Raw genomic sequence first — 14,100 nt, forward strand, 5'->3', positions numbered from 1 at the left:
TGTTACAAGCTCTGGGATTTATGAAAAAGAAACAGGAAGGGATGGTGTACGGGTTACATAAAGCATTGTATGGACTGAAACAAGCTCCTGGACCTTAGAATCTAAAGATTGATTCATTTTTCAAGCTGCAAGGATTCATAAAGTGTGAGATTGAATATGGAATTTATGTTCAACATACTTTTGAAAGCAATATAATTCTAGTGTGTCTCTATGTTAATGACATATTGCTAACAAGGAAGTCGTTCATATGAGTTAGTCATGTTCAAAATGATGTTGATGAATGAGTTTGAGATGACTAATCTGGGAAATATGATAAATTTTTTAGGAATGAAGATTATGTACTCTAAGAAGGATATCATTTTACATCAACTGAAGTATGAACTTGAACTTTTGAAGAGATTTGAGCTGACAAATTGCAAGACTGCAATCACACCTACTGAAATGAATCACAAATTGGATTCTGATGTTAAGGGTGATGATGTAAATGCTACAACTTTTAAACAGCTGGTTGACTCATTGAGATATTTGTGTAACACCAGACCTGCCATCTGTTATATAGTTGGAATGGTGAGTATATTTATGAATAAACCAAAGTGGTCACACTATCAAACTGTTGTCAGGGTACTGAGGTACATTAAAGGTACTATGTGGTGTGGAGGGTTGTCCCCTTCTGGTGTTAAATCTGACTCAAAGCTGATATGCTATTCAGATTCGGATTGCTATGGAGATAGAGTTGACAGAATATGTACTTCTGGATATTTTCTCAAGTATCTAGGAGGTCCTATCTCTTGGTGCTCCAAGAAGAAACCAAAGATTGCATTGTCAATCTGTAAAGCTAAGTATATTGCAGGTGCTTTGTTTACGTGTAAATCTATTTGAATTATGAATTTGTTGCAGAATCTAAAGATCAAAGTGAAAAATCCTATGAAGCAGATGATTGACTGACAACAAATCAGCCATAAGCCTTGCCAATAATCCAATGCTGCATGGAAGAAGCAAGCATATTGACACAAAATTTCATTTTATGAGGAATCGGGTTCATGATAGAGTGCTAGAAGTTGTACACTGTAGTACTCAAAAGCAACTTGTAGATGTACTGACGAAAGCTATGAATAGTGGATATTTTATCCACGTGAGAGATGGAATTTGTGTTGTAGAGTTTCTTTAGCTAAATATGAATTAAGAGATGTTGTTATAAGTAGTTCATATTCAGAAGTAATATTCTGACTCAAAAGCAATAATTTCTGAGGTTATTCTTCCAGAAGTAGTGTTTAGCTTATGGGTAGTAGTATTAGTTTTGTTAAGCTTTACCAAACTAATATATATGTTTGCATATTGTGTTTTACATGATTCAGATACTCGACATCTCGCTGCTTTTTGCATGTGTGCATCTTACTAACCTCTAGGTCACATGGCTTTCTAAGTCGAAGATTAACTCCAACGAGTATTCTCCCGCACATGAATGGAATGCCTGAAACTTGTGATTTATTCATTTATTGGTTTTAAAACATATTACATATAAGTTTTAAAAATGGATAAATGCAATCATTGCTAAAAGCCCACGTAAGTTATAGCTTGCTATAACTTAACCATTAACATTTTGTAGATATAATAGGAATGTGATTCCAAATTAATGATTGTATACGATTCTGGATTTCTGGATCTTGAATGGTATGACCATCTCCATGCTGGTAAATGAATAATGCCATTCTACCCAGATTTATCGAAAGTTCTATGAAATTTTTTGAGAAAGCTGAACTACAAGCTTCTTTATTCATCTTCTTCCAAATTGTATCCATCATAGACTTTACATGCTCACGAGCCTCTGTTTCAGAAGCACCAGTTTCCATCATATAACATTGAATGGACTTTGGAATATCCCCTGTCTCAATTTCACGCTTCAAAATAGAATGAAGAAAAAAAACCATTAGTGAAAAGTTAAATATTTGGTTGTAATTTTAGCTCGTATAAATGAAATAAAAGTTTTATTTTCCAATAATTTCTTAAGAGGATTTTATTCTTTTAATATTTTCCGGTTCTTAATATTAAGGGTTAGTTTATTTTAACTTTTAAAAATAAATTTTCTTTTGTATTTTCAAAAATAATTTGTGAAAATGTTGTTTAAAATATTAAAAGTTTTCTTGAAATTCATTATTTATAAATAATAATATAAAAATCTTTTTTTTTTTAAATTAAAACAAATGGATCCTAAGTCTCCCATCTCTTTATCATTGTTTTAAACTCTTAAATATCAAATATATTTTATTTTTCCAAAATAGTTGTAAACCTTTTAAGCTCAACATACAAATACTACCTTCTTCAAATACAAAAATCATATATATTTTTTAAATCCTATTAGTAAAAAAAATTTCAACTTCTAAACTTAAATGATTTCTTATTTTTTAAATCCTATATAACAGTAAAAACATATTTGATTTATTTTAAAAGCCAAGAACTTCATTGACTAAAAAACATTAAAAAAAACGCATAAACTAAAAACTAAAATAAAGGAATAAAGTTAAAGTTGATAATGTTCCGAGGTCATTAGCAAGACGTAAAATCATTGCTGAATATCGAATCATGTCGGAGTTTTCTTCTAAAAGATGCAAGTCTTCCACTTTGAATGAATTTGGAATCACAAAATAAGCATGAATAAGCATAAGAGGTGCACTTATAGATATCCATGCATTTTCTATATATTCCTCAAAGCTTGGAGTATATCCACTGTGATACCACTTTGCTTCAGTCATGTATACTTTACATAAACCTGCCCACTATTAAGCATAATAATATCAAATACATAAAATCTTAGATATAATTAAGAGGGATAATAAAGAGAAAAAAAACATTACTTACTTCTCTTTTTAGGTATGGAGCGATAGAGTACCCAGTTTTGTTCAACATTTCAAATTCAACTTCATTGACATAGTTATAGAGCGTTTGATAGCATATTTGCATGTAGTCTGGTAGAGAATCTATGGCATTTAGATCCCATCTAAAATAAAAACAAACAGAATATTTATAGTTATTCAATAACAACGAAAAAAATTTGGAATATTATTATTACCTTTCAATTGCTTCTGTAAAGAGCTCTAGTTCTTCCAAGGTTCCATACACATCATAAACATCATCAATTATGGTAATTAAAGCATTGGCTTTAGTCAGAACTTTTCGAAAATATTCAAATTCTGGATTGAAACTCATTCCCACGTTCCAAATAAAGTTCTCAACAAACCTGTCCCTAACAAATCTCAACTTTTCTCCAATTTCAGTTTCTTTCCACCATCTTAAAAAATAGGAGAAAATTTATATTTAGTTTATACGAACAATGGATGTATCAAATATATAGAAAGATAGTAATGAACTTTTGTTACCTCGACGTATATTTTAGTTCTTCTTGGTAGACGCTTTGAAGAATGTTGAAATCCAATTTAGCAAAGTGAAGCAAAACATCATTCTTATTTTGTTGTTTTTCGTATATATTGATGAAACAACTAGCCTCCCATCGAGGAACTCTCCAATGTAGCGGAAGCTCCAAAGCATGACTTATTTGAAGTGACAAATGACTATCTCCATTTTGATTCAAAAAATCTTTGAGAAACTTCGATGTGAAATCTCTTGCTTCATCTAATATTGTTTCATCTTCAAATGAATGAAATGAGGCTTCATACATTGACAATATTCCCTCAACACCCTCAACATCAAGTATTTGGTCTTTCTTAAAACCAGACAGTTCATCTTGAAAGGAATCAAAAACATCTGCAACAAAAAATTATACTTATAAATTAATATACAATATTATATGATTATGAAGATTTTCTTTTAAGTTAAAATATTAATTAACCTGTAGATATGTCATAATGATGTTGTCTCAAGAGTCTAAACTTGAGTGCTGTGGCATGTAAATTCTTCTCCAACTTTGATGTTTGATTGTTGTAAATAATGTCCAATATGTTCCTTATTTCATTACTGAAATGGTAAGCCACTCCAAGTCTTTGGATTACATCAATAAACTCCAATTGGTCAACCTCATTTTCTATTTTGTTGAACATCATTCTCACTTCTTCCCTTAACACTCTACATTTCTCTGCATAACTTTCTTCCTGCATAAATTTAAATAGTTAACTACAAATTGTTAGCATTTTTCATAGTAAATACATGGATGTTAAATTAAGTATCAAATAATCATAACTTATATTCACTATTTAATGATTGGATATAATCATCAGTCCAAATGGAAGGTTGGAATTTTAAAGATCGTCTAGTAATTGCTTCATTATGATGATCATTTGCAACTTCAGATGTTGCCTTGCATTGAATTGGAAGAGGGAGATTGGAGTTGCATATTGCTAGAGATAATGACCTATTTTTGGGAAAAGAGGTTTTGCTAAAAGTAAATGAGGGAGATGAAAATATGGACAAAGCCATTAGCTAGAAATGAGAGTAAAATGTTTAGTGTCTTGAGAAATGTTGTACTATATATGAAACCCAACGCAAGCTTTATATAAGGAATCAGGGGACAAACATAATCATATTTTAAAACAAAACCAGAAAAAAAAAAGCAAAAGCCAGCTTAGAAAGCATAAAACAAAAGCCAACAAAAACTAAAGAAGAGGCCAAAAAACTATCACATGTTGCAATATTTTAATATATATTATTTATCTATTTATTTTAAAAATTATTGATACTTACATTCTAAAGCTTATTAGTTATATATTAATTATATTAGTTATTTAATTATTTTTAAGAAACTATCTTTCGTGCTTAAAACTTTGAATTATGGGAATATTTTATATTTAATATTATTTAAGTATCATATTATAATAATTATTATGTGGCCATATTATTTATCAAAAATATTCAAGATATTAAAAATATGGTTGTAGAAGATTCACAAGCTAACAAATATATATATATATATATATATATATATATATATATATATATATATATATATATATATATATATATATATATATATATATATATATATATATATATATATATATATATATATATATATATATATATATATATATATATATATATATATTCTTTTGATTTTGATTTATGTAAGTTGATGAATTTTTGTTTTTGGTGATGGAATCTTATATTTTGTGATAAGATTTTAAATGGTAAATTTCATTTGATTTTGTTTTGGATTTTTGTGTGAATTTTAATTTTAAGAATTAAAATCAAAATGATTTTAACATTTAGGAATTATTTTCAAAAAAGAATTACAAAGACAAAATTAAAAATAGATTTTTTTATGAACAATGCGTGAATAATATATATTTTTTAAAATAAAAAAATATTTTTTATGAACAATGCGTGAACAGTATATAAACAATATTTGTTATGTACAGTGTTTGTGAACAGTATCAACGATTTTAAAATAATAAAATAAAATTGGTTAATAAAATGTAAAGATTGATTAATAAAGTGATAAAGGTTGTTAATAAATATCTCAATATCAAAAATAATTTTTAGTAGTACGTCAAAATTGATTACTAAAATGTAGAAAATTGATTAATAAAGTTATTAAATTGCTTAGTAAACGCACGTATATTTAAAATAATTTTGAATAGTCACCAAAATCGGTTAATATAATATAAAAGATTAGTTAATGAAATATGAAATTGATTAATTACATCATTTTATATTAGTATCATTTAATTTAAAAATAAAATTAAAATAATTTATATTTATATTTAAAAATAAAATTATAATAATATTTTATTATTTACAATATTGATTAGGAGTCAAATACGATGTAAATATATATTTGTAGCTTAAGAAATCTCGAACCTTTTACCAAATTAAAACCCTAAAATATTCACCTTCTTCAGGTTTCACTTTCACCGTGAACAACTCCTTCCTCGTTTTCCACGGTGTGCCTTTAATATTAATTTATAGGGTACATTTCTTATCTTCTACTTTATTTTTCATGAGAGACTGAGTTAGGCAAGTCTATAGAATAAACTATCATAGCTATTTCCTTATCTTATTGAAATTTATTCAATTATGACTAATATTCTATAAGGTTATTTGTACTTTTATTCAATTATTCATGAAAATATTATGACAGCATGATTGATTAGCCATAGCAATTATTCATGAAAATAATATGTTATCCTTTTCTTTTAAATGGATGAAGAATAATTCAGCAAATATGAGACTAATTCAACGTATGCCTACTGTCATGACTCATACCAGCAAACTAGAACTTATAGCTATGGCATTTTAAATATATGCCAAACACGTTTACTGCTTTTTAACAAATAATTATCACATGCATGCTGGCCATTTTTCTTTCAATATTGTTTTTGCTTCTGCTTTGTATTATTAGTTCTAGCGTATTTAGATGGACTTTGATGTCATTTTGCTGGTTCAGATTATATGCGGGACATAAAATGAAACAGAATATATATGTTACTTGTTTCATTCCCTTCTTGATTTTTGTTTTTAACACTTTGAATTTTGTCTATCTTAAGACATTGTCAATTAAGTGATCGGAGTTGTCTTACTGGCATCTATAATTTTTTATTTGGTTAGAGTACAATGTACTATTGTTCTTTACATTTTATTTTTTCCTTAAACTTACTATCTTGATATACTGTGTGTGTGGCAATTTACATGGGTACTAGATTTGTGACCTGTCCATCTTTCTTTAACCATGATAGAAGAGCCTCCGAAGCTTTATTAAGTTCTCAATTTTTGAAGATTCTGAAGATAGAGATTTGAAGAACTGTGTCATGACTCAAAAGATTAAGATTCTGCAGTTTTTCTCAACTAGACTCTTGATCCTTCTAAACATGCTTCAACATCATTTATCCAGAAGTCTCTGAAGATTAAAAGATAAGATCAAAAGATTTTGCATAAATATTCCTTCCACTATGCTGATTTTGTGGGCTAAGGAATGTGTTATTCTACCATTTTGCCTCCCATTATACAAGCCGTTATGCAAGGCTACGACGACATTTTGGTTTTTCAATTCTACTCTCTAATGGATCTTTTCATTGCCTATATAAAGGATACTTTCAAGATCAAGCTTCTCATTCATTGCGCTAATACAAAACGTTTTTGTTTAACTGAATATTATTGTGTATAGAGAAAAGAAAACAGACATAGAGCTTTTGCTCATTATTGTGTATAAATTCGTTGTATCTAAACTTGTGTTATTTTTCTTTCTTAGAAGCAATCTTGTAAACACATCTCTATCAAATCACATTGATTGAGTTTGTATTTCTTGAGTGACTAGGGTTTAGTCAGAGTACTCAAGAAGCCATTGATGAGTAGTCTTTGTGTGTCTGTAATCAGTTTTGTTATAGTGGTTTAAGTCCTTATTTATAAAGCAAAATCACATTTGCGGATGGAGTGGAGGTAGCTAAGTTAACAACGAAGCAGAATAACTGTGTCATTTATTTTTGTTCGTTGCTTACTATTTGATTGTGTTGGGTTGAAAAAGTTTTAATCTTGTAAATTCAATTTAAACCCATTTCTCTTGTGTTTCTTGCCACCTTCATGGGAGGATCCTTGGATACCCTACCAAGGATGGCTTAAAGTCCTAACTTGAAAGCCATTGGATACCAATGTGCTTTGGGTTAGGGACCTACTTGATAAACGGGGGAAAGGGTGGAACCAAGACTTGATTTAGAGAACTTTTAATCCTTATGATGTAGAGAGAATTCTCCAAATACCCACATATAATAAAAAGGAGAGAGATATCCTTATGTGGATGGCTAATAAAAGAGGAGATTGCATTTGTGAAAACGGGATACCATTGGATGTATGAACAAAATAAGAGAGAAGATCTTGAAACTTCTAACACTAATGACAAGATAATTATCTGGAATTTATTTGGAAAATTCAAATTGTCCCCAGAATGCATATTCTTGCTTGGAGAGTCCTCTAAGAGGCCTTACCAGTTAGAAGTAATTTAACTAAAAGGGGGTTTAGTGCCTCATTTTCTTCCCTTTATGCCTCAGAAAAGAGGAAATCCAAGATCATATATTAATAAAGTATGAATGGTCTAAATAAGAATGGCTCAACTAGATTCTTAACATTATTAGAGGAGAATACATAAAGTGTCAAAAAATTATTAAGGAGACAATATAATCCAGAAAGATAATAACAATATTGTTAAGGTTATGATCATGTTTTACTACTATCTTTGAAGAAGAAGCCCTCCTTAGCAAAGAGATATCTACATATGTTGACTACAAGATAACTCAACTCGGAACTGACACTAATGCTAAAAAGAGCAACAAAACTAATAGCCAGACTGAAAGAACTTACAAAGATCCGGGGCAACATAAAGAAACCATTGAGCAAGGAATCAAAAAAGCAGATTTAGCTCGAAAAAATAAGATTAATAATGATCTGAAACATAGTAAAGGCAAAATGAATAAGGATAGAGAGGAGATGATTGTGATTGATATAACTTGGGAAAATAGCCATGGATGGAAACGTGACACCATGGAGAACCTAAACAACAACAATCAAATAGGGAGAAATCAGGAAAGCAACAACAATAACAAAGGTAAAAACAAAGGTAAAAGTATTTGCCAAGAATCCAGAAATACTTTGGAAGAAATACACCAAGAACAATTAAGGAATCTCTAGAACATAGAAAACAACATGAGCATTGCTAGAAACTAAGGTATTAACATCAACATGAAGGACAATAATATAGGGGATAACAATGATACAGAGTACCTGTGGCTAAATATGTTGAACTTAAATAATCAAGCTAAGAGGTGTGAAAAGGGAGAGAGCTCCAAAATGATGAATAATGACCACAATCGTGATAACATGGGAAAAAACCAATGTTAGATCAGAACACTCAGAAGCATAAGTCCAAGGGGATTGTTGTAAAAGAGCTTGTGTATCAAAAAACAAGGTAAAGAGAAGAAGGCTACTAGTAGCAAAGATAAGAGGCCCATTGAGGAGCAAAAAACCTTTATAACAAAACCCCCAACAACAATAATGTGTGCATGCTAATAAAACTGACGGTTGCAACGAGAGAAACTAAAGTTAAAATAGGAATAAAAGTAAAGAAATTACAATCCTTAGGGGTCAAAGGAAAGAGAAACCAAGGGGAAAAAAGGAAAGAAGAATGAGGGCATTGATCTGACTTCCCTTCGCAACAATAGGACTTTGCATGTCCAACTTGACACCTGTAAAGGTATAAAACCAAAACTACATGAAGAATAACCTCAAAAAATACATTACCAACAAGAATCATGAAGAAGAGAATACTTGGGGGAAATCGAAGGACAACATATACACTAATGAAAACCTAGCAAGGAAGGGGGAATTGAATACATGGGCTTGGTTTGCAAATGATAATGGTACAACGTTAGATACGACTACTTGGCATCAAAATGGTTATGACAACTCTAGGCAGCGAAAGCTCAAGCAGTTCTTAATGTCGTCACGCTAGTAAAAATGATGAATGCTCAAAACATCCTTATTCACTCCCACTATAAGGATCTAGTAGATATGATCAAAGAGGTTAGGAAAACGAAGAAATGAATGAGAAAAGGAGACAACCACATGGTCATACAAAAAGGGTATATGGAAGAGATGGAAACAACGCAGAAGACAGATAGAACGCATATAAGCAAATATCTCACCAAGACTGAAAAACCTAGAAGGCATAGATCATTGGGCCATTACCCACATTTGTAGAACTCAAATTACACAAGCCCATTATTTGACAAAAAATCCATCAAGGATAAAAACTTGATTGTAATCAACATGGGTTAACCCATTAGTGATTTTGTTGTTTTCTAATGGATTTTATGTTTAAAAAAATCTAATTATGGATATTTGACTGTTTATTTTGAATTAAAAAGGTTTAATAATCAAATTATTTTTTATTTAATTTTTGTTTTATCTTTCAATTTTACTCACATAAAAAATTGCCACGTAAATTTAGATTTTGGAGATGAGATCAATACAAATTTGTTTAATATATACTTAGTTATTATATATTATTTATGGAAAATTTTTTGAATCTTTTGAATACGTCACAAAATTATAAGGTAAAATTAAAAATTTGATCCTTTATATTTTGGATACTTTGAAGTTTAGAATTATTTTCATTGATTCTAAAATTGTTTAATTAAATATTCATTTGGTGTATATGTGAATCTATTGTGACAATTTTTTTGGATATGTAATTATTTAATATTTATCTGATTTCAAATTAAACATTTAGCATGATTATTTTTTTTAAGTTTATTATTATAAAGCTTTTTACAATAATATGTTTTTTTAATCATACAACTTTGATAAATTCGTAAAATATATATTTTATTTTGAGTTTTTTCTCACACTAAGAATTGTTAAGAAATCTTATTATTATTATTATTATAAAAAAGACATCCTTAATGAATATAACCAACATTTGTGGATAATGTGTTGTAAGTTTAAGACTCTCCCCATTTAATTTATTAAAATTTTATATTAATTTTGAATGAATTGGTTGATACAACAAGTTGCAAAAGTAGCTTATTTTGTGTAAATTTGATTTAATGAGATTTACATATGTGTAGTTTTTCATGCGACCTGTTATGGTCGGCCAAAAAAAAGATACATTTTAGCCGAACAATTGCATAAATGTGATGGTAAATATGTAGTAATTATTAAGTTTATTCATATGAGTAGTGATTAATGTTAAAAAAGTTCATTATCTGTCTGGACTTATTACTAACGATTGATCATTGAGTGAGTGTAACAACCCACATAATACTTCCTAAGATCGTACAACGTAAACGGTAAATTTGGTATTGAAACTCATAAAGTAAATATTTACAATACATAATAAATAATACATGAGGGGTTTCAAATCGAAAAACTAGGTAATGTAGCAGAAAGATAAGCATAAATCGTCAAGGCTTTTGATCTTTGAGTCTACTCATAAATCTTCCAACTTCTAGAGCATACCTGAAAATAATAAAAAACATATGGGTGATATTATAAATCTCAGTGTGTCCCCCTATCTTATGAGTCCTCTCGGCTCTATAGGGTATATTATCCTTAATCAGATTATTAGTACTGCACTTTCGTGCTCTGATAATGAACATAACACCAAAGCATACACTGCTTCATAATACACATGAAAGCTTGACATACTTTCCTTTGTTCCGGGTAGAACGATGAGAGATTACGGATCACATCATTGTGATGTATCATAAATTGATACTCTAACCTTCTGCCCATAAAGTTGGACCAAGGAATGCTTCCATCAAGGAAGGTATCCATCATCCTATAGGAGAAATACTCGGCAGAATTCCCTTATGGAGAAACCCTTAATATCATGTAGGAGGACTCAGCAAAATCCCCTTATAGAGAAACCTTTAATATCCTTTTATTGGGATTACTTTAAAATATCGACCAAGGAAATGATGGTACGATCATTCCTCACTATCCCATAGGATAATAACTTGGCAGAATTTATTACGGAGGAACCTTTTATATCATGTACTCGAACTACTATCACAACAAGAGTAGTATTCTTACTACTTCATGAGTTTCGTCCATCGATGGGACACTTCACCATATTCAATTATGAAATACTCAACCTACGGCTTATCCTCAAATGTTTTACAAGTTATACTCGTTGATTAATTATTAGGATAAGATTTCTCTCATATGCTTCATCCTAACTAATTAATCTGCACGATACAAAGTATTGCATGTCCGATCATCCGAATTGGTTTGAACGAACAACAGGGATTGAAGTGGAAGAAGAACATGAATGTTCTCACTATGTTAAAGCTATATGCGTTAGCTTTCTAACACAACTAATCGTGCCTCATTTCTAGTTACAAAACTCAATATACATTATGATCAGGGCCACCAACAATTTCGACATTAGTAGTCTCGCTAAGAGAGGTCTCTCTTAGCCATCCATTTATGGCTAAGCGAGAAAGCCATAAACAAAGTTTTTTTCCCATTCTCAACGTATCTCTAAGCGAGACTTTCGTTGCTAAGTGGGAAACCATACCATAATGACTTTTTACACCTAAAAATCCCATAAATCATCATTCTCACCCAATCGAAATATGTTAAGAGTGCAGATCATGCATGCAATAATGCCACAACATATCCAGTCTAATTATAACATAGATTCATGCAATCGAACAAATAAATAAAAACAATTATACATGTCAGTCGAGTACTTAACCTTTGGTTCCCAACATACAATTTCATATCAATTCTTGATCATAACTAAACATTCATAAGAATCAGAATCTCATAGGTTTAGCATGAAAGAGAATAACATTTCATCAAGATACACAAACAACATGATTTTCAAGCATTAACCATAAAACCACCCCTTGATCATGAAAAAGTATGATGTATAACAAAAAAAAGTTTAAAACCCTTACTCTCACATTCTCAGACACGATCTCTTCTCTCATTCCACCTCTCAAATCCAACCGTCGTCGGCTCCTCTCAAATCTGGCCAAAGACGATTCTATCATTTCTATCATTTTCCTTTCATATACAAGCAATATGAATCTTTGTTCCTACTGCAAACATTCTCGCTCTTCGTTCTTGTTCCACCATGACTGTTCACCTTCGCATCCCTCACTTATCATTCAAATCGACCATTCTCACTTGTCAGTCTTGTGCTTGTTCCTTTGACTTTGGAAAAATCTAGGCATTCTTATGATTCTTCATCGTCTTCACGACCATCTTCACTAGTAGTGTGTTAGGGTTACCTATTTTTTAGTGTGTTTTGTTTTCTATTTGTATTTTGTGTTTACCTTTGGTGTGATAGTGAGTTAGATTTTTGTATTTTTGTTTGTTTTATTTCAGATTTTAATTCTACATTTACCTTCGGCCATAACGAGTTAGGGTTCAATGTTTTTGTGTGTTTTGTTTTCTATTTTTCATATGAATTTAAGTTTTTTATTTTTAAATTTGTATGTTCATTTTGCAGATTGGAGCATAGATTCAAAGAATAAGCTTAGCATCACACAAATTATATGAGTCGGCATAATTTACCCGATTGTCTGTAGTGACTCTTTATGTCCCTTAACATTGTACACACACAAATTATTGTATGCAGGAATGTCGTTGATGGTGTAAAACAATTTGCACACATCTTAAAAATTTCACCCTAATAAAGATTATCGACATCAAAATCTTCCAACAAAATAGTTAAATATTGAGCCATTTCCTTATTATTTTGGACCTAATATCACAATATATAATATGATATTTTGGCGCTTCATGCACAACCACAAATATGTATTGCAAAATTTGAAATAAAAATAGGTCATGAATAATAGTTAGTACTAAGATTACCAAACATATTGATTCCATCATTTGCAAGTACAAGACTACGATTTCTTAACTCACAAGATTACCAAACATATCGATTCCATCATTTGCAAGTACAAATCTACGATTTCTTAACTCACAGGTTGACATCAAATAATATAAATGTACAATGTAGAAGATTAAATCATAGTAAAAATCATAACATTTTCAAACAGATGTATTTAAAATTTGTTATTTATGAAAAAAAATTATTAAATGTAAATTTATGTGAGTTTTAAAAAATTTGAAATTAAAAAAAGTTATATTAAATAATAAAATATCAAACAAAATTTTAATTTTTTTTTAAAAAAAACAATATTATAGTTGAAACTATTTAAAAAAAATCAATGTAAATTTGTTTAAACCAAAAATATATAACACTATAAAAATTATTTATAAATAAAATTCGATACATCAAAATTCTAAAAAAAAAATTTTAATAAGAAAGATTCCATAAAATTTAAGAATTTAAAAGTCACGGTAACTAGATATATAAATAATTAGAAAAAAAAAATTCTCACCAACAAAAACTTAAGAATCTTTCCGGTCCCTTTTGGTTTACACTGATTTTAGTTTTAAAATGTTATCAGATAGAATATGAATATGAATTTATCAAGTTGTAAGAGTTTAATCTTCTTTATCGGACCTTACATAATACCTTGTAATATATTTGGATCTAATCTAATAATATAATGCAAAAATAAAGATTGGATGGTAGTAGTACTTTTTAGAATAATGATTTATTATTAACAAGAAGAA

At 29.6% G+C, this 14,100-nt stretch overlaps 1 protein-coding gene across 1 annotated transcript; it reads right to left on the minus strand.

Annotated features, from left to right (window-relative positions):
• Positions 1 to 1,051: 1,051 nt before the first annotated feature.
• Positions 1,052 to 4,099, minus strand: LOC127095100 (terpene synthase 10). The gene is made up of 8 exons (XM_051033836.1): positions 3,845 to 4,099; positions 3,375 to 3,759; positions 3,068 to 3,286; positions 2,857 to 2,995; positions 2,542 to 2,774; positions 1,598 to 1,914; positions 1,401 to 1,471; positions 1,052 to 1,168 (listed from the first exon to the last, which is right to left on the minus strand). The coding sequence occupies exons 1-8, from the start codon at positions 4,053 to 4,055 to the stop codon at positions 1,052 to 1,054; spliced, it is 1,692 nt and encodes a 563-aa protein (XP_050889793.1). The 5' UTR covers positions 4,056 to 4,099.
• Positions 4,100 to 14,100: the final 10,001 nt, after the last annotated feature.

This window comes from Lathyrus oleraceus, chromosome 6 (assembly GCF_024323335.1).
Source record: "Lathyrus oleraceus cultivar Zhongwan6 chromosome 6, CAAS_Psat_ZW6_1.0, whole genome shotgun sequence".
Lineage (NCBI taxonomy): Eukaryota > Viridiplantae > Streptophyta > Magnoliopsida > Fabales > Fabaceae > Lathyrus > Lathyrus oleraceus.